The 26,582-nt window shown below is 38.7% G+C and overlaps 1 protein-coding gene across 5 annotated transcripts in view; it reads left to right on the top strand.

The window, feature by feature from the left end:
* Jarid2 (jumonji and AT-rich interaction domain containing 2) overlaps window positions 1–26,582 on the top strand; it is a 174,046-nt gene that overhangs the window by 104,329 nt on the left and 43,135 nt on the right. For 4 of the 5 annotated variants that reach the window (XM_076939113.1, XM_034509846.2, XM_076939115.1 and 1 more), the window contains 2 exons: window positions 2,826–2,967; window positions 24,675–24,844. In XM_076939113.1, coding sequence (XP_076795228.1) covers window positions 2,826–2,967; window positions 24,675–24,844 — 312 coding nt within the window. The remainder of the gene's footprint in view (window positions 1–2,825; window positions 2,968–24,674; window positions 24,845–26,582) is intronic. The other variant, XM_076939116.1, reaches the window with a different exon arrangement.

The raw sequence follows: 26,582 nt of genomic DNA, 5'->3' as shown, positions 1-26,582 counted from the left end.
GGCATTATTTCTCCTCAACTAAAAATAATAATTTATAATATTGATGGCAGGGCTGTGTTAAGCAGGAGAAAGAAAAGGCACAGAACACACATTAGGCCCTCCGGTGTTGCCATGATAGCTATTATGCCCTGTGGCATCATATTCCATTCTGCTGATCCAAGTTCAGGCAGGCTCTATTTAGTCTAAACCATTAGAAAATAGTTGGAGATATGAAAAAGAGTAAGGAAATAAATTGGGAAAGGATGCTTTATTTAAGCATATTGATGAGGAAACTAAAAATAAGTGTAATTTTCTGAATAATTTTTATACAGAATGGAATTATTGAGATTGAAAATATTGATCATGTACAGAGTAAGATACGCTCTGCTCCCTCATTACTGATCTGATTCAAACACTAGCTCAGTGTTGCTCTCTTTAGTTCAGGTTACCCTCCTTGTGTGACTTGGAAAGTGAAAAGCTGGGAGTGCCCTGAAGGTTAACTAGCTTGATGAAGCAGTAGATAGTGCAGCCCCCATTTCTGTTCCATTAATGACTCAGACCTCCCTTAGGATCAAAGCAGCTTTATTCTTTGTTACTTCACATTGAGTGCTTAAGTTCTGCTAAAATTCTAAGAGAGATCGCATACAATTTTCCCATGCATTCTCCTAATATTTGTGCTTTTGGGCAGGGGTCATTTCAAGCCATTTTATACTTTAGATGTCTTCTTTCTTCCCTCCTACTCTGCTTTTTGGGTTGTTTTGTTTTGTTTCATTTAAATCTATCCTTACACCTGATTTTTGGAAGCCCCTTGACAGAACTGTTGAGAAAAGGTGGCTAGAATTCACTGGTTATAAGGGCCTCTCTGGATTGTCGCCTATAATTATAGTCAGGCAATAATTACAATTATTTCCTTGGTTCTTGTTTACTTCAGCTTAGTGGTAGCTCAGAAACAATAGGTCTTCCATTAACTGACATTAAACATGGATTTCAACTAGCATTGCATCACCTGGGAACAGTAGTTGTGCAGAGTAGGGCACATATGAACCTGGGACAAGTTCAAATTGGACAGTTTGTTATTCTTCCCGTGTGGAGTTCCTGGGAAAACAGGAATAAAGCTGCCAATGTATTAGCTTAAAGTTCTCTCGATAGTCTAAAGTACCATACTCACTCAGCAGAATCAGTAGGCAAAGGCAGAAGACTATTTCTTACCCATCCTCACCTAGTTGTATCCCATTATTCCTTAGTTTCTTTCGACTATCCAATTAGAGTTTCATAATACTTTCCCATTAGATTTTTATTTATGTGTTGGTGATTATATTCTTTGTTTGTTTCTGGATGTCTGGCTGTCCATTCACTAGTTTTTTTCCTATCACTTGTTTGTTTGTTTCTTTTTTTTCTTTTTTTTTTTTTTTTTTTTTTTTGTTTTTTGTTTTTGGTTTTTGGAGACAGGGTTTCTCTGTATAGCCTTGGCTATCCTGGAACTCAGTCTGTAGACCAGGCTAGCCTCGAACTCAGCCTCTGCCTCCCAAGTGCTGGGATTAAAGGCGTGCGCCACCACTACCTGGCTTCCTATTACTTGTTTCTTATCTGATGTGTAAAGTGTTTGTTTACTTGAGTAGTACTAAACAATATGACCATATATATGTGTTTTGTTCATTTGCATATCCTGAAGTACCCTGTCAATAGAGTAGATATTTTGAAAACTTTTCCTGTTCTCCTGTATATACGTGTACTATTTGACCATAATCAAAAATGCAATTAGGTATACTACAATTGGGGGGGGGGATATCATAAATTTTATTTCAGAGTCCCCCTCTCTTGCTAATTGCACTGAACTTCCCCACTGAGCTATACTCTGGCCCCAGTCACATTTCTAATGGTTTTGGAAAACATATTTGTATAATTCCAGTGATTGGGTATCCAACCTATTTTTGTATTGGTGTGCCAATGTACTGCCAATAAAAAGGATATTATTTTGGAGATATAATTAGATTAATTAAGGACATTGAAACAGATAGGTCAAATTGGGTAACAGTCAATATCATTTAATCCTTTTTGCTGTTACTTTTAATGATTACTGCTTCTAGCATCCCTTGGTGGACCTTTCCATATTTGTGTCCACAGGAGTTCATCCGTGGTACTGTGTATGGATCAGTACTTCAGATCTAGAGAGCATTTGTTCTTTGACTATCTGTGAGACAAGACTAGGTACAAGCTAAATTTATGTCTCTATTTGAGTTTCCAGTTTGCCTCTAAGATGTGCTTATGATATTTCTATGAGTAGCTGGCATTGGTTGATTTTCTTTTATATATAGTAAATATTTACCAGTTAGTAGCTTTTTAAAAACAACAAGTTGGATTTTATGATAATTGTCACATCTTTCATATTTTCTAACCTTGAGGCACAAGAGGTATTTAAAATAAAATGTACTTTAGTAAGGTCTTTAATTCTTAGCATTTTAGATACTGAAATAGGAGGATCACTCATTCAGACCAGACTGGGCTGCATATTGAGATCCTGTCTCTGTACAAACCCCAAGCCATCTTCACTCTCTGACACCCACCCCCCAACCCCCAGCATGCATGTGTATGTATTTATATGTGTGTGTGTGTATGTGTGTGTGTGTATAAAATTACATTTTGAATTTCCTTCTGTTGTTTCTTTGCTAGACTTTTGATTCTCTTATGGAATGAGGCTTAATTTTTCTTTACTCCTTTAAAAAGATTGTATATGCATATAAGTTTTCTGACCTTGTCAGCCGTTTATACAGGGTTGAAGGAAAAGTGCTCTCTGATATACTGTATTTAAGTATTTGTCTTTTTTTTTTTTTAAAAAACACCTGTAGGGCTTCTTGGTAATGACCAGTCTAAGGCATTAGGACCAGCCTCAGAGCAGTCAGAGAATGAGAAGGATGATGCCTCCCAAGTGTCTTCTACTAGCAACGATGTTAGTTCTTCAGATTTTGAAGAAGGGCCGTCGAGGAAAAGGTCAGTACCCAAGTATTAGTGAATAAATCATGATGCTAATGTTTGCCACAGGAGTCAGAACTAAGGCTTTCTAAGCTTTTCCCAGTAATCTTTTTTTTTGGGGGGGGGGGTTGAGACAGGGTTTCTCTATATAGCCCTGGCTGTCCTGGAACTCATCCGCCTGCCTCTGCCTCCCATGAGCTGGGATTAAAGGCGTGTGCCACCACTGCCCGACTCAAATTTATTCTTAATCAGTAGAAGTTCTGAAATATATATTAAATGAGTTTTTGTCATTTCTGAAGAGATATTTTTCCCCAAAATGATAGAGACTTCCTGTGGTATTATTAGAAAATAATTGTTCTTGTCATGACAATAGGAATTACTATTATCTTAGTATGTCTGATTTTAACCAAACTGTAGATTCAGTTGGCTATAACACTTATGTTTATATGATTTTTTTCTACATAATTTAAGATAGTTCAGTTAGGTGGTAGGCTATAGCCGTTTCAAGATTTGTGGCAGTGACATTACATAACAGTTCTAACTAGGTTTTAAAAGATGTCCATCCCCTTTAATTTGCATTTAATACTTTAATTACTGTATTATTATTTTTATGACTATAATTTTCCCATGCAGGTGCTCAGAATTGAACTCAGGACCTCTGGAAGAACAGTCAGAGTGCTCTTAACCATTTCTCTAGCCCCCATGTCTATATTTTAAAAGGAAAATTTCCCTTCGTTTGAGCTTCTTGGTTGATTCATCTTGATTATAATGACCCTTTGGAAACAATTTAGATGTCCATCTTTAATGAAGTACAGAGAAAAATTAGGGGAAGGAAGTTAGCCATGATTTGTGCTTAATAGTTCCTGAGCCTGCAAGTTGAGATGCATAGCTCAAATTCTTGGTTTGCCCTCCTATATGGTTTATGTTGGGTCTGTATAATAACTTCTATAGCCATTGTCTCTTCACCTCTCACGTGTGTCTTATGTTGCTATATATAAAATGAACATGCACATCAAAGGCGTCTGTTAGAATACTAGGCTTGTGCTTTTCTGTGATGAACCTTTTCCTGTAGAAAGGTAAAAAGAGGAAAGAAGCCTCTTTCTCTCTTTGTAAAGGGAACCATCACTAGCACTTAAGGCTGAAAAACTAGTCTCTTCAGTAAATGCATTGGCATGTGTGATAGTATCTGTGCTCTTTAGCATGGATGGTGTCCATGCCCCTGACATCAGCTTTCATCTCCATTTGGAGCGTACATTTTTTGATTCTATATAAGCCAATATTCACTATTGTAAGTGTGAGTGGCCATCCACCCCTCCCCAGTGTCTCATTCTCTTGGCTGACAATGATGGTGGCCTTTTCTTTTTATGTGTTATATGGTTAGTGCAGTTGAGTGTAAAGTTGTCATTTGATCTGTATTTATAAGACAGTAGAAATAGGAAATTGCTTTCCTACTATTGCAGGGTGCTATAGCTGCTTCAGCAGCAAAGAACTCTTGATCCTCTTGGAGAGAGCCTGGGCTTGATTCCCAGCACCATATTGTATAGCTCATAACCACTGGCAGCTCCAGTTTCAGGGGATCTGATTTATGCACATGGCAGCTTACTCACATTCACAGGAAGCATTCATACACATAAAAGTAAACTTTTTAAAAATTAAAGCAAAAGATTTGTTCAAAAGAAAACACAAGGGGAGAGAGTAGCATCTGTTTGAGCCAACAGTCAAACTCTATTAGTAAAACTTAATAGATATGTGTGTGGCTTATGGTTAGATAGGTGATACTGGCTTTTCATCATGTTTGTAAAAAGCAGTTTTATTTTTTAATTGCATGTGTGCATGTGTGTCTTTGTGGGTTGTGCCCATGAGTTGTAGAGGCCAGTTGTTGGATTCCTCTATATAACTGGAGGCTGCCTGATTGAATTCTGTGAATCAAATTTGAGTCCTAAGAGCAGTTCAGCCATTTACTTAGCCACATTCTAATTATGCTAGTGTGAGATACACTCATTTACTTAGAGCTAGATTATAGACTTGAATCTGTAGTCTTGTTAGGTTGTCTTTGAACTTTTTTTTAAATTAAAATAAATGACTTGGAATTCTTGCAGATTGCTCATTGTAGTATTTAGCGTCCATTTGCATTGTATTTGATATTTAAAATATCTGGGACAAAATACTCAATCCTAAGAGTCCAGGGTCATAATGTATATATTTGCTTTGCAAATATATAAATACATACACACCATATATATATCAAATATATAAATAACCTCATTTTCTGTCTGATCTGAAGTGGTGATTGATAGCTATGCTTTTACCATTTAGTTACTGCTACTGTGTGAATCGTCTTAGTTACCTATTTTACTTTTGTAAGGGAAAGAAGACAGGAGAATAAGGTTGTGCTGTTGAGGTCCTCATTCTAGAGTCTATATACAGTGAATACATCTTCAATTCTGACCTTCTGTGGGCTGACTTTCTACCCAAGGAGAACACTATTTGTAATGATAATTCTTGAATGCTTAAAAAAAAAAAAGTTGTTTAAGATGACCTTGTGCTGTCAAACATTCTCTTCTAGAAATCACGTTAAACTGTATATACTCAAAATACTTGTGCCATGGTTGGTCCCTGATACATTTAGAAGGCAGAGAATAGTAGAACCTGTGGCTGTGTTTTTCTTGTTTCAAAAGCCCAAAATGTTTCTTTTATCCTATCCATTAAAGATACCATTGTGGGCAGTGTCTTCAAATCAAGACAGGTAGTGTTGAGCTACTTGCCATACACCTGAGGGCTCATGTGTGGGGTTTTTGTTTATATATTAATTGAGTGAAACAGTTAAGGCTGACTGTGATCCTTCTGTCAGTCTCCCCAATCGTGTAATTAATTATGTCCTTATTCTTGACCTTTCATTTTTTTTTGTTTATTGTGATGTGTAATATTTATAATATATATCAGGGGTTTCTGTTTGTGTATTTAAGTTGGAAAACCTTTATGATGACCATGCTGAAGCTGTCTCATTTCATTCAGGCACCCTTGTGGAGGAAGCATTTACATGTATTTCAGTGCACGTGGAAACAAGAATGAACAGATTTAGGTCAATCCTGTACAGAGTAGTGGTGAGAATATCATTTTAGAGGAGTAGTTGTGAGGATAAACTAACCACAGTAATCAAGTGAGCCAGCTGAGTTTGAAGAGAATAATAAAGATGTGTGGTATATAGTCTTTTTGTCAGATAATCGCTCTCAGCCATCCGTATAGTCATGAGAGGGTTACTGCAGTTACCAGAGAGTTTTGGTTTGCATGCTTTGATATGTGTCTTCACTATTTCCTGGCACAGCAATCTGTAGGCAGAGGAAATACAAGAGCCTTTCTCCCTCTTTTGGAGTGAACTGAGGTCATGAAAAGGATCCTTACAGTGAATGGTAGTGATTTTCCTGTATTGAGCTTAATGCATGTCTTCAGATATCAGGAGTGGTGCAAATTACAGTTTATAAAAACAGGTGTTGAACAGATTTCATGGAGACTATTTATACCATAGTCATCTTTTCAGCTTTGGTGGTAGAGGCCCTCGTTCATAATGCCCAAATCTCTGACAAGAAGATAGTCTTCCAAAGTAATTCATGCCTTTGGTGTATAATATGCTTTTCAAAAGAAAATGTTTCTGTAACTAGATAAAATACTGCCAGCATAGGGCATAGAAGAAATGAAATCCTGTTTTTGATTGTTCCATTTAAACTGACTTTTCATGTACAGATTTTTGGGTTTGTCTGGAGTCATGACTGAATCCAGTTTAACTTCTGGATATGAATACCTGTGAGCATTCTCTAGTAGATTGGGTCTATAGTTTACTAATTTGTAATACTGGTGGTTGTTTTTTTTTTTTTTTTTTTTTAAAGGTATCTCTAGGTTTGGAAGGGAGAGAATACCAAGGGCTGTTACAAAGGATGCACTGCTTAAAAGTCGATGAATTTCTAAGAAACATAAATTAATTCTGTCCTGAAATGAATCCTTTTTTAGCATTTTTTTTCTCCGAAACTTATTACTGGTATTGTTTAAGGTTGAATTCACTAACTTATTGGAACCCCTAAAACAAATTGACAGACAAAAGGGGGAAAAAAAAACCATTTGATTTAGTTTTAACACTTTAGCTATCCAGGATATTCCAAATTCTGTTACAGAATTGAGGAATTATCTATTTTTATAAATAGATAAATTCTATATAGACACTTAAAATTTTAGATCTATAGTGACTGAAAGACACTTCATATACATAAACAGAAAGTTAAAATATTGAAATCTAATATCTTTGTCAAGATCACCATGGAAGTAGATATTGATATATTTAAGCTCTTTTTCCCCCCTTTATATTTTTGAGATAGGGTCTCTCTTATGTGTCACCTGGAACTTGCTGTATAGACCAGACTGACTTTGAACTCACCTGCCTGTGTTTTCCCAGTGCTGGGACTAAAGGGTCTACCCTGCCCTGTGTACCTAGTACTTTTAATCTAACTGCCTGGTTGATATAACTTAGATTTTACTTTCTATGCTTTATATCTAAATGCCCTGGCAACATTTTCTTTTTACTGGGAAGATTTTAATATTTCTATTCAGCTGGTGGTGGATGACTTTTAAAGCATGATCTGTTCTTTGTTTTAGCCTCATGTATATCTCTTACTCTGTGAAGGTTGTACATCTGTGGTAAAGTAGCATCACCTCCTTATTTGATAATAATTTTTGCCCGATAAGGAATTCCATGTAAAATTGATTCTTCAACAGCATGTCAGTGACATCACTTCTGTCTGCTGGTTTGCATAGTTCTTAGTTTTTTGAAAGAGGTTATCTGTATATATTTCATTCTCCAGACTAGGATCCCACTGTTTATACAACTGGTGATTCTTAGCAGCTAGTGTTGGTTCAAACTTTGAGATTTCATTTGCATTATGTTCTTTTGTTTCTTGCCCTTGCTGTTTGCTGATCATATTATTATATTGTTACTATTTAGCCTTAGATTTTACTGCTTCTAGAACAATTTATGTAATTGACTGATTGGTTGGTTGGTTGGTTTGTTGGTTGGTTGGTTGAATTCCCCTTCCCCCTTTGGTGGGGTGGGGGGGTGGATAAGAGTCTGTATATTTCTGGATGGCACGGAATTCATTCTCAACTTGTAGATTTTTCTAGGCCCTCAGTTTTTACTTTCATGTTGAATCTTGAATTTAGCTTACACTGTATAGATGGCTCAGTAGATAAACCACCTGAAGACCTGAGTTCAAATCCTCAGGATATATATAAAAGCTGAATATGTTTGCAAGCATCTGTACTTCTGTTGCTGGTGTGGAGGCATAGGCATTTAGAAACATCTGAAGCTTGGTACACGTTGGCTTGGCATGTGTCCTGACCATGCACATACCACCACCACCAACAACCTCTCTGTGGGCTTTTATTTGTTACATGCGGGCAGAAGGTAAATCCTGTCTCTTTGCTCTTATAGCTAAAAACATGCATTCCTTATGTGTGTGTGAGAGAATCACTCAACAAGGGGATAAAAGTTCAAGTATCATTATCTTCAACCATCAGCTTTTCATCTACTTTAATGAAAAATAATATTTCAACATTATTGTGTTTGACTCATTGAGTCTCATCCCACAGTAAAGCAAATGAGTATTAGAAATGTTTATATCTTTGAAGTTCTAAAACCCCTCTCTGAACGAGGCTGTACATTGATAAGATGATATGGTGCTAATTACTAAAGCCACCTTAATTCTCTGGAAGTATCTCTAAGATTTTTATTACTCATTCTTTACAGCTTTATTAACAAAATGTGAACAGAGGATTCAAACTGTATTGTGTCACTTTCCAAATCATGTGTCAAATATAGACTTTATTCTTGAAGATTCTTCCTCTGTCCAAAACATGGGAACAGGGCCTCCTTTGAGATAGCCATTGTCTTATGAACTGAGCCATGGACACACCCTTGCTCACTGGCTAAGTTGGTTCTGCCTATCTATGGTCCCCACAAATCATGTGCACCAGTATATAACTTCCTTTCTGCCAATTGCATTTCTTTTTTTATGCAATGAATGATATTGTTATTCCTCATAAACTAACAATATGCAGAAAGTGCAAGCTTTCAGCTTACATCATGCAAAATATACAGTTCTGAAGGCCTGGTTCTCTGCTGTTAGGGCTTTTTATTTAATGTGCTTTCCTGAGGTAGGAGAACCAAGAGAATGGTTCTTTCCACTGGTGGGTCTTGAGGTAGGTCTGTGGCAATTTTGTGACTTTACCAGGTTTTTCCCCCCTCTCGGGTAGTAATTGTCCTCATTTTTCGTCAGTGGTATGAACATGTTTGTGACTTGAAGGGACAGGTAAAGGTGCCTTGATTGTGCTTTGGGAGATGAGTATGTGTTGTTGCACTATGTTTTCCTTATCCCCAGGCTTTCCTAGGGAACTTGCTCACAAGGTGAAAGCAAGTCCCCCAAGTGAGTCTCAGGTGCATAAACACAGAGGGTCCCAGCTCTTGGTTTCTCCAGTGTAGTGTGTGTGCTCTGCTACCTGGACGTTTTCCCCTGTTGTTTACTTAGATTCTGTAGCTAGGTTTCTCCTGGGGATCTTTGTTCATGTTCAAGTCCTGTGTTGTCTGATTCCCCATCTTTCAGTGGAGCCTAGCATAGCAGTCCTTGTAACTTGAAACTGGTCAAACAAAAGGCCTTATGTGTGAAGTGAATCTGTTTCTTTCCCTTTCCTTAGTATGTATAATTAAGTGCCTGGTGGATGATTTCTAAAAGTTTTGTTGTGGTGTTTGTTTGTTTTGTGTGTATTGGGTTGGGTTATGGAAATCTATCATTGCTCTTACCCACTGAAGCAGATGTTCAGTCCATCTGTGTCTTTCTCACAAGTCAGGACTACTTTGTTCTGTATAGGCAGATTTCATCAAGTCTTAAGGTACAGTATAGCTTAGCTTTCTGTGGAAGGAAGGATATGGAGACCAAAATGTTTTTTTGCTGCTGATCATGGTGTAGGATAGTGGTGGGAACAAAGTTCACTGCCCTAGAAGGAGGAGTTTGGAACTGTTGTGTGACACACCCCCATAGGATCATGTATATGAATGCCCAGTCACCAAGGAGTTGATAGGATTAGAAGGATTAGGAGGTGTGGCCCTATTGGAACTATGTATGTGACTTTGAGGTTCAAAAATGTATGTCCAGCTTGAGCTCGTGTGTGTGTGTGTGTGTGTGTGTGTGTGTGTGTGTGTGTGTGTGTGTTTCCATGTTTCCCCATTCTGGATTCAGCTCTCAAGGGCTTCTATAATCCAATGTCTGCTATGCTCCCTACCATAATAATGGACTAAGACTTTGAAACTGTACTTTTATAAGAATTGCCCTGGTCAAAGAGTCTCTTGACAGCCAATAGAACAGTGATTAAGATGTGTGGTGAATGCAGTCTTTTGGTGAAGTACTATGGGATTAGTTATGCCTGAGTGATTTGAAGTTATGCCAGGGATTTGAAGTTCAATTTATAAATAAATTTTATTTATATTCTATTTTATTTATATCCTAATTTTATTTATATTCTACTGTATGGCACTTGGAATGTACTTCCCTCTTTATACCCTATGCTTCCAGCCAGAGTAAACTGTTATTATCCAGATAAAGATGATAATAGTGGGAGCTGCATCTATGTTGCTTTGGCTAAATGCCTGCATCTTTTCCTGGATGAGAAATTTGAAGTTCTGAAGTAGGGCTTGAGGACTTTAGTCATTTATGTCCTTAGCCTCACTCCTTTCTTTCCTTGGATCCATGGTTGGGAGCTGATGGGACAGCTGCTGTCCCATTGCAGGTTCTCTGGTCTTGGGTGAGTTTTAGTTGTCCTCTCAGGGTTCTTTGTGCTTTCTGCTATAGGTATTCCCTTTCCCCATAGTTGGCTTATATGTGTAATTGAAAATAGTATACAGAACTCCATGTTTGCCATTTACATGGCTCTAAGTAATTCTCACCATAATCCTTGGATTTTTATTATTTAAAGAATCCATTTTATATGCAAGAAATCACAGGCATGAAGAAAAGAGCCTGTCTCCTCTTCTGTACACCTCTAGTATGTAGGACAAAACCATCTTGAGGTTTCTTCTTACCTTGAATAGGTCAGTTAAGAGACCTATTTAAAGATACAGTGAAGGAATATAGGAGAGTTGTGTTTTGTAGTTTGTGAGTGGCCTGATGATTGTGAGTGTGACTTTTCAAGGACGTGAGGCTGCTGCCACCTGGTTTATGGCACTGTGATGGAAAGGCTATGCTGGATCCTGCTATACTGGCTCTGCACTCTTTTTGACTGTAGTGAAGCCAAGTCATTTAGGTTTATGTGTGGTGTGTCAAAGTCACTATGTTAGAAACCTGATCTTTAATGTGGATGATTCATGAGAGGAGTTTTAAGAGCAGGGATATATACGGGGCTGGAGAGATGGCTCAGTGGTTAAGAGCACTGACTACTCTTGCAGAGGTTCTGAGTTCAATTCCCAGCAACCACATGGTGGCTCACAACCATCTGTAATGGAACCTGATGCCCTCTTCTGGTGTGTCTGAAGATTGCTACAGTGCACTACATAAAATAAACAATTCTTTTAAAAGAAAGAAAGAGCAGGGATATGGTACTTTGAGCACACACAGAGGTCATGAGGGCTCACCCCCTGGAGTGTTAAATTTGTTGTTGTGGTAGTGGTTCTTTTTTCTTTTCACAGCATCTATTGTGTTCCTGCCATACTATGATTAGTCAGAGTGCCCTCACCTCAGAGTGCTGTCTACTACTCTTGGGATGATTACTAGTATTAGGTATTATTAGTAGGAAATTCATCCTGTGAAGAATAATTTTATAGAAATCTAGAACTTTGCGCCACCTTTCTCCCTTTAGGGAGGGCCTGTAAGAGTGAAAAACCAGGATACAGTTTCATTTTTTTCCAGTTTCTCCTTGGCTACAGTTTTCTGGTGTTCTAATGTGTTTTGTTTTTGTTCTTTTTATCCAGCTTTCATATGTACCAATAAGACCCAATAGCCATCTCTAAAGAAACAAAGCAGTGTTAGTAATAGTAGGAGCTTCTGTGGGGTGTGATTTTGCTTGTAGAGCTAGAAGATTGGAGTGGAGTTATTGTGATCCTTGTAATCCTTGGGTGGGCTTAGGCTGATAGCCTAAGGGGTGTTTCTTTGTGCTTCTCTGACGGCCTGGTTTGCAGGCTTCCTTTTGTTATTGGATATGGGATCACATCTCAAGCACATGCCTCAAGCATGCCCAGCTATCCCCAATAAGCCAAATAAAAGAGCTAAATTAATACTGGGAAGTAGAAAAAGGTTTATTCAATGTGGTAACACCAGGAACAGGGACAAAGAGATCCAGGTCCATCGTCCCTCTTCCCCCACCCCCAGTTCATTTAAGGAAATGGCTGCCAACCCTCAGAATACTGTGACTTTGATACAGTTCCTCCAATCAAATTATTTTGTTGCTACTAACTGTAATGTTCTGAATTATAATGCAAATATCTGATATGCAACACCCAAAGAGGCTAGGACATGCTGATCTAAGGGCTCTTCTCTAAAGTGTGATTAAAGTTTGGATAGAGGGGATCAGTTAAACAGTCCTGGTCAGGGGATGATCCTGCCCACTGGTAACCCATTGACTGGGCCTCAGGCTCATCATTTAAGAAGGTTTAAGAGTCAAAATTCTGTAACTGCCCTCCCACAAGGGATTGGAAAGGCTGAAGGCTGCTGTGCTTACTTTTTAAGGCAGAAGGGGGAGTATGAGAGATGGAATCAGGTGGTAGTACAGCATTCTTCACTCTTGGGAGCCTCTGACTTTACACAGTACATTGTGTTAGAACATTAGCAAGATGCTCTTCATATGCCTGGTATCCTTTCTAAGAAACAGGAAGGACAAGTTAGGGCGCTGCTATAAGCTGGACAGGACAGTCTTGAACCTCAGCACCCTAGCTACCTTTTCGTAATAAAAGAACTAGTTTCCATATCAGACAAGGGAGTATTGGAATACTGTTATCAGTCTTTGTTTCCGTACAGGCCAAGATGTTCGGAAAGACAGAGCAGTATTTCAGTGAATTTAGAACATAGCTTTCTCCCTCTGCAGTTAATGTTTTTGAGAATTTTGTGTGTGTGTGTGTGTGTGTGTGTGTGTGTGTGTGTGTGTGTGTATTATTCGGACCAGTATCAGGGGTACATGGTACAGTGTGCCTATGAAGGACATTGGATGACTGTGACTGTAGTTCTTTCACTTTTTCATGGGGGAACCAATCCAGATTGTTAGGCTTGTGATATTACAGGGGGGTGTGTGTGTGTGTGTGTGTGTGTGTGTGTGTGTGTGTGTGTGTACGTGCACAAGCAACAGAGTGTGTGGGTAGTAGATCAGAGGACAGTTCTCTTCCACCATGGATTCGACTCAGGGCATTGGGCTTGCTGACTTTTTTATTTTTTTAAAGTAGAATTTCTCCTACCATAGATTTCCAAATTAGCTGGGATTACAGATGTGCACCACCAATGCCAACTTTTATTTTCCATTTGTAAGCATGTATATGTGTTTAAAGAAAAAAAATGTGTGGTCACATGGCGGTATAAGCCTGCATTTCCAGCAGGGAAAGGATCACTTCAACATTTCTGACTAAACTGGCCATCCTGAAACATGTTCTGTGGACAGTTTCACATTCTGATGAAAGACGCCAGATCTAGATTTGTAAGGGTTTGGAGTTACTAGGATTGTGAAGGAGGTGACAGCCATAAGTGTCACTTGTGAATCTTGTGGGTTTGCTCAGGTAGGGGTTGTTAGACATGGTGAGCACTCTTTGACAGTCTCTCACTTCTCATGAGAATGCACCCAACATGAGAATGCAGTTATATGGGAGAACAGATGACTTCTTGGAAAGATGAATGGGTCTTCCAGAGGTTTTAATAGTTTTATGACTTAGCTGCTGTAGGTGACTTCCAAGAGCTTCTTTTTTTTTAAGCTCTGACTCTAGCTCAGAAATTTCAGAAGCCCCATGTATTTAATGCAAAGTATTTTTTATATTTTGGCTTTTAGATACTCTGTACCCAGGTGGTCTTGAATTGAGCAGTCCTTCTGCCTGAGTTTTCAGAGTGAACCATCATGCTTGTCTTTGTTTTATGATTTACTATCATGCCAGTCACAGTGACACATAAGTGTAATAAGTGTAACATGGTGACAGAGCTTTTCCCAACAAACACATGTAAAAGGATTACCAGTCAAAGAACAGCCTTGGCTAGCTAGGTAGAGACACTCTGTCTTAAAAGTAAGCAGGCAGAAAAGACAGCTTATCCTATACTTCTTTAAGACCATTCTCTGAAAGTCCATGGAAAGGAATAAGCTGGGGAAAGCCCTTTTGCAGACTTGCAGAAGACCAGTGTTGGTATGTTAGCTGCTCTCTGAGGGATTTTAAATGCCCAGCTGGAAATCACTTTCCACTAGGCTTATGAATGACCAGATCCACTCTTCCCAGGACTGATTCATGACTAGGAGTGTGTAGTTTGAGTCTGTTGACACACTAAAAATGGATGCCTCCTGGATCAAAGAGATTAGGGCATATTTTGGCTGGTGGTATTGAAGAGAGTCATTATGTTCTCTCCAAAACCCACCTCCCTCTATCTCTGTAAGCAAGATCCTACCTTGGCCCATTTTGCTGGCAGAACAATTTTTTTGAGGCCACCAGTAAGGAGAATGTATTTACTGTCAGTCAGGGACCTTGCAGAGTAGAGACTCATGCCATCATTCCACAGTTAATTTCTCAGTATTCTTTCCCATTTTGGTTTTCTCTCTACCTCCTTCATCTTTGTAATTGCTTGCAGGCTTCTGTCCTTCAACTTCCTGGGAAATACTTTCCCTTCTCTTTTCTTTGGAAAGAGCTCCAAAACATCTTCAATCATCTTCATTGGACTAGTTTATTCCAGTTTGGGGCGGTTGGTGGATTAGGATAGAGAAGAGCTAAGATGTAGTTGATTATGTGCTTCTAGGAATCTTTACAAAGTTTTCTGTCCTAGTTTTGAAGGACTTGTTAACACTGTTTAAAGCTGAGATGAGAGATGCCTTCCTTTTCTAGCTGAGAATAAATAAGCAAATCCAAATGACTGGGCCTGGAACATAGAGATGGAATGTTGTGATCATTGTGCCTGTGTGCTGACTTTCCCATGTATTAAAGCCCCTCAGTTTGGTTTGCCTAATAATTTCATTTGATTTTTTGCTGTCTGATCTTAAAGGATGGGCATATATACGAATCTTAAACCTTAGCAAGCATTGAAGGTTAAAATTTAGCCATCCTTAGAAGGGAAGTTGAATTTTACACCTTTACTATATGTTGCCTGTATTTCCAAATATTGCCATTTCTTTTTTATTTAAATTCTTATGCCACTGGTGTCTCCTAGAATTGCTGTGCCAGCTGCCAGTGGCAATGGTTCCTTACTGGATATTCTGGGTTTGCTGTATATGGAGAGCTCCATGTTCTAGGGGAGAATGCTCCATTTTTAGTGGATGAATGTTCAGTGCTCTAGTGGGTTGAGGAGGATCACTTGTATGTGTACAGGTTTAATTGCAATCACATTTTTCTTCTTGAGACAATTGTCATGCAATCCAGACTTTTTTTTTTTAAACAAGAGATAACATGTGAGTAATATCTAGATATGGAAGCAGCAGAATAAGAAACAACATGTAGTTGGTGATTAGGTACTTTGTTCCTAGATGTTTTGCTATTTGGAACTTGGTCCTTAGAAAATTAGAAGGGTTTATTGTTCAAGCTATTAAATAATTTCTATCAAAGCCCCCAAATAAATTCTTTTGGATTATTCATGAAGGAAACATTTTTTGGTACTATGCAGCATAGCTTATTTGTTTTCCTTTTCTGTTGATATAGTCACTCATTTTTATGCATATCAAAGAACAATCCTATTCATTTTAGCTGTAGGCTATGTTTTTGATATCTAAAAAGACCCTATTGGGCCTGGAGAGATAGATCAGCAATTAAGAGCAATAAATGCTTTTCCAGTGTACCCAGTCCCCACAGGACAGTTGACAACTGCAACTTCAGTTCTGGAGTATCTAATAAGAGTTTTTGGCCTCTGTGGGCACTGCATCCATGCATACACAGGCACACATGCTTGCAAAATTAAAATTAAAAAATGTTATAGTGATATTCTCTACATTTTCAATACTATTTGATTTCTTGAGTTGTAATGAAATTGGCAGGATTAGAAGGCATTTCTATGTTCACAGTCCTGCTTTTTGCAGTTTTTAAGGCTGTTTTCTCATACCCATTGTTAATGAACATTCTGAAAATTGACCAGTGGCAGGGTATGCTTGTTATAATTCAGAATTCCTTTTTAGAGAAGTCGATTGCCATCTGTGCCTTTGTGGCCATCACACTTAATTTTCAGTAGGTAATGAGTATGTCTGGGGTGTGTTTTCTGTTCCTTTGCACATATGTATGTATGTATGTATGTATGTATGTATGTATCAGATTTCATTTAAAGTGAAATGAGAGGGAGATGTTGAAAGAAGTGTTGGTCTGCTCTTTGTGCTGTGGGCAAGTGTTGTGAGTAGCATCTCCTTAGTACTTTTCTCTGGAGGCATTAAGTGAAATTCTGGCAGGATGCAGTTGGGTGCCACAGCTTCCTGCATTTTTTTATTTTTTTAAACCATTGATTCTATCCTAGCCCTTACCAGACTTTAGAATCTCACCTACTATACCATGGCATCTTGAGTATTTGTGAGAGACATTTTTGTATGATTGACTTTTCATTCAGGCTTTTTATAAGTCTATTGACAAAAAAGAGTGAATGAACTGAATCATGTGGTAGATTATATACAGATTCTTCATATGTTTTTCTCTCTCCCCTCCACCCCTCTGAAAACATTCTCGACTCACAAGGTCATTCATTTCCTCTCCTTCCCAGCTATTCTCTTTGCCAGGAGATGGCTGCCAGGGGATTTTTGGCAGCTTGCAGTTGGGTTTTGAGTAACCTAAAATTGAAAAACTTGCTAATTTTTTCCCCTAGCCTCGAAATGATATTTTTAAGACTACATTGGCAATCTCACCTCCCAAGTGTGAGTGGAAAGGCAAATGAACATTTTAACTGGCACAGCTAAGCTTTTAAAACAGTGTACTTCTGATAATTTGCTAACAGCCTTGTACCTACTATAGTATAGTAAGAATTTCTTTAGCCAGATCCTGTTTAGACTGGACTTTTCTATTTGTTGTTCTTTTTGACTGTAAATTTTTATTTACTCCCCTTTCTCTAAGATTTTGTTTACTTGGTTCTTTCATGAATCCTTAGCTTCTAAATCCGATCCCTGATGAGGAGGTTCTGCAGTTTTGAGTGGTGGGCCATACAGCTTTGCCTAGGGGGTACACAGAAAGTGACACCTAGGACATGTAGCATTTGTGGCTGACAAAAGGGCTTCAACTGTCAGCTAATAATAATTCTTTCTTCTTTGGACCTAATTGCTTCCTAGAACACCACAAATCTCAATGTCAAATGCTTTTCTTGATTGTGATTTGTGATTTCAGGAAGGCTTCTTTTTCTTTTGTTTGTTTGTTTAATTTCTCGATTTGATATAAAATTTACTTTCTCCCATCCTTGTCACCTAGCATGAGAATTTGCATGCCAGCAAATGTTCATTTTGAAGCTGTTCTAACTTTTATTATTTTTGCTTTCTAACTTCGTACATTTTTTACTCTTAAATTTTTTTCTAAGAACAATTAAAGATTTTTTTCTTTCTTGTTTTGTGTATTTATAAAAATGGTTAGAGTTGTGTTCTTGAGGCTGGGTGCTTATATATAGAATTATGTGCAGGATTCCGTATTAACCAGAGTTGATATTATCACTATTATTTAAAAAGTCTAAGGATTTTTGAATTCTTAAAAATTGGATTGTTTTCGGACTCCTCAGTTTCTTGGATTGTTAAGCCATCTCTATTTTTAAACAAAACGTCTCCCTCTTTTGTTTTGTTTTGTTTTGTTTTAACCTGTTCCCTGGCACAGTTAGGAAACATACCTTTAGCTTGAGCCAATAATTTCCCACTGGGCACTGGCAAAAGATCAGTCTTTCTCAGCTAGAACTTGTTAGATAAAGACTCAACACAGGGATTACTTCTACAGAGGATCATCTGCCTAAGCACTGCTTGTTTTATTGCAGAGGCCATGCTTAGAAACAGAGTCTAATCTGTCCCACTTTACCATGACTTGTCTATTAATGTGTTTTGAGACAGGGTCTGTGACATACAGTAGCACAGCCTACTGTGAAGCTCACAATCCTGTATTAATCCTGTATCCAAGTATTAATGACTTAATACTTGGAGAAAACCAAGGCCCACATTGATAAAAATGAACTTAGTTGAGACAAAGCCCAAGTTGTCGCTTTTCCTGGTGCCTGCTGATTCAAGCTAAACTTTTTGGGAGGGGATTTCCCAGAAAGTTCCTCATTTCAAATCTGGCCATTACAAACTTTCACTCTTAAATAGCTCTGATATAATTTATTAAGGGCTGCAAATATCTAATATCCTGTGTTTTTTATAAACTCTTTAATCTGTTCATATGTAGAGTTCACTCACTCACCCACCCACCCCCCAAAAGTCTGTAAATCAGTATGGCTAGGCATCAAGACTACAAAAGACTTAGGTATAGCAAAACCCTCTCAGGAGCCAAGTGACCATTCCTCTGTCATTGTGTTATAGTCTCATGCAGATTTAGCCGTGGAAGAGGGAGATGGGATTGTGCTTAGGAATATCATCTGTGACCAGTGTTTTTGTTACACAGTGTGGGCGAGCTGGTATTTGCTGGCTTCTGAGTTCACTTGAGGATGTGTTTATATTCTCTCCATCATGCAGTGCATTTATAGCCATCCTGTGTGTTTTGCCTGCCACTGCACTTGCATTTGAATTTGGTGGGCAGCTTGCCCTGGTGGATGGTATCTCCTGCCCCCAAACCTAATGCACACACATGAGCACACTCTTGTTTCTTTGAGCAGCTGCCAGGTTTCTAGTGTGTGTGTATGGCTAGGGGTAGAATAGAGTGGGTAATTATTTGGGGATAGAAACACAGAATTTTTTTCCCCCCCCTGTTTGAATAGGCCTTTCAGCAACTTGGCAAAGTGTCAGGGCCAGCTCCCACACTGCCACAAAGAGTTGACCCCCACTGGTCATTCTGCATCTGCCAGAAGCAGTTTCTTACTTTTGATTAAACAGACCTTCCCCTCCTATCTTTCTTACCCCTTTGATTAGAATTGGGATGTCATCTATATAATTGGATTTACTAGCTTACAAGTTTAATATTGGAGAATTAAATTAATAAAATGTTTTGTTATGCACATCTAACAAGGTACTAGATATGCATGGTTTCCCTTTCCTTGTTGTGTGTACACACTGCTTTTGGTTTGGAGACTATTAGAAATTTTTGTCAGTAGTGAAATTCAGTCAACCTAAGATTTGCTATTATGCTATAGTAAGAATGGCCCTAGAAATAGAGTCCTACACATAGGAGTAAGGGGCTCACCATATACTGTAGATGACTGAAGAACCCTAGAAATGGGACTTTCATCCTCGTGTAGGGCTTCTTATGGAAAACTGTCCAGGAAACTTTCATATCCATCTTTGAGAAGGGAAAGGACAGGAAGGAGGTAAGGAATCTATATGGACCCTTTGGCTCACCTAAGAACTTTATGTATGAGATGTTTGTTTCTGTATACATGTTGATAGTCTTTTTATATCCTCAGTGATTTTTTTTTTTTTAAATAATTTGTGGTATGTATTGGGTGTAAGTGCTTATGTGGGTACTTGAATGTGTGCTCATATATATGGAGTCCAAAGGCCAAATTTAGGTGCCATTCTTGCTTTACTTTTTGCGACAGTGTCTCATAGAGCTTGAGTCTCATTGATTGAATTAGGCTGGCTGTCAATCAGCCCCTAGGATTCTTATGTCTGCATTCTGGAGCACTGGGATTACAGGTTGGAGTCATAGTTCTCAGTCCAACTATTTACATGGATATGTTGGCTCAGACTCAGGAAAACCCTCATGCTTGTGTAGCAAACACTCCATAGCTTCTTTACATTGTTTTGACTGGTCTTGCCCATCCCAGTCATCTTTCTGCTAGGGTTGTTATTCTTGCCTACTTCCAAGTGCTTAACTTTCTAAATAAGTAAGTGAAGTGTTGTGGACCTATGGCAGCAGTGTGGCATTCTCCTGATTCTTGACATTATGGAAGTTGTGTCTTATGCTGGTTTGTCTTTCAGTAAGCCATAAAGGTGAGGCTCTAGTAGTGCTCAGTAGGATGGTAGAAGGGGTTGATGGGTTGGCCATGGTGATGAACTGCTGCTTTTGAAGGTGGTTTAATTGCTGAGGTGACTTGATACAAACCAGGCAATTTCTATTAAAAGTTAGCATGTGACTCACTTCTCCATTAAAAAAATTTAAACAGCTTTGAAATTATATCTGCACTTAGCTTACCTGGCTTCATTCTTTATTTTTCTATATCACTTGGCAGATTGTATATTCATGTTGCTAACTTTGAGCCTTTGTCCCAAATACCAGATAGAAATACTAGCCTGGATTTCTGCTTTTGAGAGCTGTTTGCTGTCTTTTCATTCATACATATACACATTCATGCACCTTTATATACCAGTGAGGATTTTACTTGTTTATAATGAAATATGGTGAAGAGGATATTTAAAACAACCTCTCTTCCTCCTAGTTTTTTAAAATTTCTTTTTTAAATGATTTATTTATTTTATGTATATGAGTACACCATTGCTTTCTTCAGACACACCAGAAAAGGGCATTAGACCCCATTGCAGATGATTGTGCCACTATGTGGTTGTTGGGAATTGAACTCAGGACCTCTGGAAGAGCAATCAGTGCTCTTAACCACTGAGCCATCTCTCCAGCTCCTCCTCTAGTGATGTGCTGTTCTCTTTATATTTCTAAGTCATAGATAAGTTATGTTTGTTCATTTCTCCTACTGGCTTACTTTCATGAGATTTTTGTCCCTTTATATTGGCTTATGAGATACAGAATGAGGGCATCTTACTGAAAAATTAGCCTTTGTACTTGTACTTCTGTGGTTGGTTTTAGGGCTTTCCTCACCTGTGCCAAGAAGGCCAGAGCACTGGAGATCCTTCTCTCCTTTAATGCTATATCCTCCTGGGGAGTGTTCCTTTGGCCTTGCCCTTGCTTGGCAAGCATTCTACCACTGAGCTATGTCTTCAGCCCAGTTTTGGTTTCCGTGGGCTATTCCTATGGCTTCTCCTTCACTCAGAAGCCCTACCATAGTATGACTGTGAAGCACTCTTAGGCCAAACATATTTGTTGAGGCCCACACTCTGCCTCAACACTTTTCTTCAACACTTTTGGGGCTAAGTGCTCTGGTCAAGAGAGAGAGAGAGAGAGAGAGAGAGAGAGGCTGCAGGGCAAGAGACGTGAAGAATGGAGACAATACAGGGTGTGATTCAGTCTCTTCTATTTTCTCAAGTCTCCCTTATTGAAGGGAATTCTGAGGTATTTATATACACAAGCAGGAGAACACAGGTGAAAACATTTTACCACGTGCACCATACAGCTGAGGTCACTAAACAGCAAAACAAGCTATGTGGGATAAACAATATATTTATCAGAGTGTGCTTCAGCTGTTATAGGCTTTTGACAACCAAGTCTTTCATCAGGGTATATGGTTCCAGATGGCTGCAAAGTTGATCTAGCCGCTTTCTACTAAAGTCGGCTCCCAACAGTTGTAAAGCATGTTTGCACTGATAATGAAGTCAGAAGTGATGCTTCTTTAGGAAAATGCTAGGCAGCTGTTGGAGGGGTTGATTGCAGTGGAGTCCTGTCTCCCACATATGCATGCTGGGCAGCATCCTCTAGAAGGATAACACCTGTCTTCTCTTCCCACCAGTCCTGGGTTTTCAGATTTTTCCCCACCCCCTTTTGTTATAAGACAAAATTCTGCAGTTTCTCACCTGTCATCCACCCATTTGTGACTGTACCATGTGTCCCTAGAACTCTCTTTCTGTGTGGGGCCCATAGAGCAAAGGCCACTGTAATCTTGGGAAGTGTTGCCTGAGGACAAGTCTCAGTTCCTGATTCTCACAAATGCTCTCAAAAATTTCACAGATGGGTATCAGAGCTTGGCTTCTCTTCTATGGGCAATTTATTTTGATGCCTTATTTTATTTAGACAATACCTTGGTTTTCATAGGGTTTGTGAGAGAGTCCTCATGAACATTATAGTATGGGGGTTGTGATTGTGACTTTGGTGTTTGGGGACCCTTTCTGCCATCTGCTTTGTTTGTGTTTACTTGGTTTTCATTATGACTGTAATAGTTTCTTCTTGTTGTGGACTTAGTATTTTTAAAGCAGGAAGCATTTCTACATACTCTCATAGGATTCTCTGGAAATCAGATCTCTTTAGAATGTATATGTTGTAAGAATTGAATCACCAACAAAAAGCTGACGATCATCTCCTTTTAGAATTTGACTTCAAATTTCTTAGAAAGGTGAAATGTTAGTTGGAAAAGCAGGAAAGCTCTAATTGTGCTACTTCTAGGGACACAACAATGTGCTTTTTGAATAAGATGGTTTCTTGAATTTATTGGTTCCTAGTATGTGGCTTCTGCTAAGTGCAAACATGAAGAAAGAGCCACCAGTAACTTAAAGCACTCTGGCCATGTTATTTGAATTTTGTACTTAAAAATTAATAAAAGGGTATAAATACCCATTTGAAGAGGACAGAAAAAAATAAAATTAAAATGTAAAAATTAAACACAGCCCCAAATTAGTTTAAGCGGCACATGTCTGTGTTAACACACTTCAGTGTTGCTTATTATAGTATCTCTCTCCTCCTCTTTCCCCCAGTTATAAGACAATTAGTTGGTTGCAAAGAAGCACTTTGTTTCTATGACAGAGATACTGGTATTGTTGAATTGTCCTTTTTCTAGAACATTTAAGGGTTAGATTTGTAGTAATACTGTGTTAATGTAAAGCAGAAGCTTTCCAAGCATTAGTTAATTTAGTGTCGATGGGTCTGTGTTTGTATGTGCATTTAGGTGCCATAGGGTGCATTTAGGGTCTGTTTAGAGGCCAGAGGAGGACACCAGGTATCCTGCTCTGTCATCCTCTGGCTTTCTCCTTCTTTCGAGATAGGTCTTTGAGTGACTCTGAAGCTAGGCCAACGTCCAGCTTGCACCAGTGATTTGTCTCCACTTGGAACAAAGTAGGACTGGAAGCACACTTGACTTTATACCCGAGCTTGAGCTTCCTTGTGAGCCCCACTTTAGCCTTTGAGAACTGTAGTTTGTCCAGTTAGCTCTCGAAGTCACACTGTTTTCTTTTAATCTAGTCAGCAGTTAGCAATAAGATGTTCAGAGTAGTTGAGATGGGTAATTGATTAGGGAAGGAGAAGGGAAGTCATAATAAAAATTTGATTTTAAGGAGACTTTTTTTTTTTTTTTTTTTTTTTACTAATAAGGTAGGAAGCTCAAACATAATACCGGGGAGCTTGGAAGGTTTATGAAGTTAAGATTTTCAGATGTAAAGCTGCACCAAATAGACTAATGTGCATATTAGATTGTTAGTTTCAAATGTTACTGCTTCAAGCATACTACTGCATAACATTGGTTCTTAGCACTATTGCAAAGGGAGCTCTACTTGAGCTTTTCTGGTACACAACTGGTACAGTTACCAGTGCCTTACAGTGTCTGATGCTGACAGGGGACTCTGTCGATGTAGTGCTCTGTATAGTGAATGAACCTGCTTGCTGGAGATGTGTTCCCGCTCTAAAATTTCTTTCTTTAGTGTGCATCTGGTAGATGTAGACTGCTAATTTAACGAAGGATGGACATAAGCTCAGTTTGTTCTCATTCTCATGGTTTTACATATACCCACTTTATTTATTTATTTATTTATTTTTTTATTTTTGGGGGGGAGGTCAAGACAGGGTTTCTCTGTGTAGTCCTGGCTGTCCTGGAACTCACTCTGTAGACCAGGCTAGCCTCGAACTCAGAAATCCGCCTGCCTCTGTATTGCTTTGTTTTTAATTTCAGGATTTTATTTTTTTTAAAGGACATATTTAGTGTGTATGTATAGGTCAGAGGACAGTTTTATGAGTTCTGGGGCTTAGACTTGGCAATAGGCACGTTTTCCCACTGTGTCATCTCTCCTGTCCCTACTGCTCTGTAAGTTAGCTAACTCTGATCTACATTCCCCATCCTATGATTGAACTCAGGATGTTAGAAATGGGTCACTAGTTTCTTAGAGGTTGAAGACAGATGACTGTGAAATAGGTTTCAGCACACAATAATGGAAGGAAATTGTGAAATAGTAAGTGAAAACCTAGATGCTGTTTACTGTGTGGCCTGAGGTATGTGAGCCACTGATCATTTTTCTTGTTTTTTGAACCATTGTCTGTGGAGTCCAGGCTAGCATCGAACTGATCTTTCCACTTCCCCACTGATTCTTCATTTTATACACACATTCGTCCCACACACAGACTTTATACTTCTGTATAAAACAGTAGCCCCATAGGTGGATTCATTGCACCGTAATGCAGGCAGTGGTTTATGAGAGAGATACAGAGCCTTAATTAGAGTTTTGCTTGAAAGATTGTTTGTTCCTCCTGTATCACTGTTTTATTGCTGCATGAGGCCCTGTATCCTCCAGTCTCTTCTTAATTTAGTTTTATGTTTCTTTCATTGTTGCAGGCCCAGGCTGCAAGCACAAAGGAAGTTTGCTCAATCTCAGCCGAATAGTCCCAGCACAACTCCAGTGAAGATAGTGGAGCCTTTGCTACCCCCGCCAGCTACTCAAATTTCGGACCTCTCTAAAAGGAAGCCTAAGACAGAAGACTTTCTTACCTTTCTCTGCCTTCGAGGTAAGCTTGAAGTACAGATGGCACCAATGTGTTGTTCTCACTTCTCAGTTCAGTGTTTGATTTGTGGGCAGGTTTTTCTTGGCTTTTTGTTTTGTTTCTTTTTTAAAAACACTATGTAGGACATGTTAGACTTTGTATATGGGTTCAAATTCATAGAGATCTGCCTGCTTCCATCTTCTGAGTGTTATATAAAGACATGTGGCACCACTCCTGCTTCTGCAGTGCTTTTACTTATTTAAGTACTTATTTTTCATGTGTATGCCACATAGACTTTATTTTACTTTGGTGTTTGGGTGTTTTGCTTGAACACATGCCTGTGCATCACATGTATGCAGTCAGAAGAAGTATCCCTAGAGACTAGAGTTACAGATAGTTGTAAGCCACTGTGTTGGATGCTAGTACTTGAACCCATGTTGTCTGCAAGAGTAGCCAGGGTTCCTAAATTTGGAGACATTTCTCTAGGCCACTTTGCTTGTTTGTTTGATTTTTTTTTTTTCTTTTTTTTTTTTTAAAAGACAGGTTTTCTCCACGTAGCCCTGGCTGTTCTAGAACGCAGAGGCCTCCCTGTGCCTCCAGAGTGCTAAGAGTAAAGGCCTGTTGCCACCACCACCTGGCCACTCTTACTATGTTCCAGGATGATCTGAAACATATGTTATCCAGACCTGCCTCAAAGTCTCAGAAATCTCCCCACCTCCTCTGAGTTCTAGTATTATATGTATGAGGCACCTTAACAAGCTAGGAAAGTTACTTTGGTGTTGAAAAAACAGAAATTTGCTTTGAGGTCATGGGGTTTAGTTATGCGAGTCTAGAAGAATGTTGTAATTTTTTTTTTTTTTTTAAAGGATTGTCTCAGTAACAGTGAGCAGAGCAGAACCTGTGTGTTTGTATGTGCCATGTGGTTCTAAACTTGGCATGGTTTTAAAAACCTTCTTTCTTCTATTCTTGATGGTTGGTCAGGGTTATGCAATAAAGTTAATCTGGATAACATTACCAAGCACACATTTGAGGCAAAAGAGACCCATCTTCTTATAGCTGTTCACCTTTGCTCGAAAGCTTTATGTGAAATCTGGACCAGTGATTGTATTTCTCCCTCAAAGAGCCAGGCAACAAAACCAGTTCTGCTTTGTTTTAGCTGGTGTACCCTTGGGATTCTTACTAGACTCCTTTCCTACTTATTTTTCATACAGTTTTTAGATCTGAGCTATTAAAATTGAGAGTCACCTTAGTTCTCAAAGTCTTAGTTTAGACCCCATTTAAGTCTAAAGAGTACACACTCTAGAGGGTGCATCTTGTACCTTGCCTGTTCTGGATCCTCAGTGGAAGGAAGCATTGTTAAAAAAAGAAATGGAAAATGAATTTTGACATGTGTATGGGTTGTATAGATGATTTTTATTATGTGCTCCATTAATAATTTTATTTAAATTTTAATTACAAAAAGTTGTAACTTTTTGTTTGTTTGTTTGTTTTGTTATTGTTTTTCAAGACAGGGTTTCTCTATGTAGTCCTGGCTGTCCTGGAACTCAGAAATCCTCCTGCCTCTGCCTCCCGAGTGCTGGGATTAAAGGCCTCAGCCACAACTGCCAGCAAGTTGTAACTTTTTAATGGACCATGAAAGTGTTTCTAATTCTTATTTCTTGTTCTTTATGACTATGCAAAATAGTTCTTTTCATTTCACTGTGATTGTTTTCACTAAGCAAACCTGTGTGCCCATAATCTAAGATTTCTTAAACAGTAATGT

This window comes from Arvicanthis niloticus, chromosome 8, assembly GCF_011762505.2.
Source record: "Arvicanthis niloticus isolate mArvNil1 chromosome 8, mArvNil1.pat.X, whole genome shotgun sequence".
NCBI classification, from domain to species: Eukaryota; Metazoa; Chordata; class Mammalia; order Rodentia; family Muridae; genus Arvicanthis; species Arvicanthis niloticus.
The sequence above is the reverse complement of the archived record's forward strand: the minus strand, read 5'-3'. Positions and strand labels throughout refer to the sequence as shown.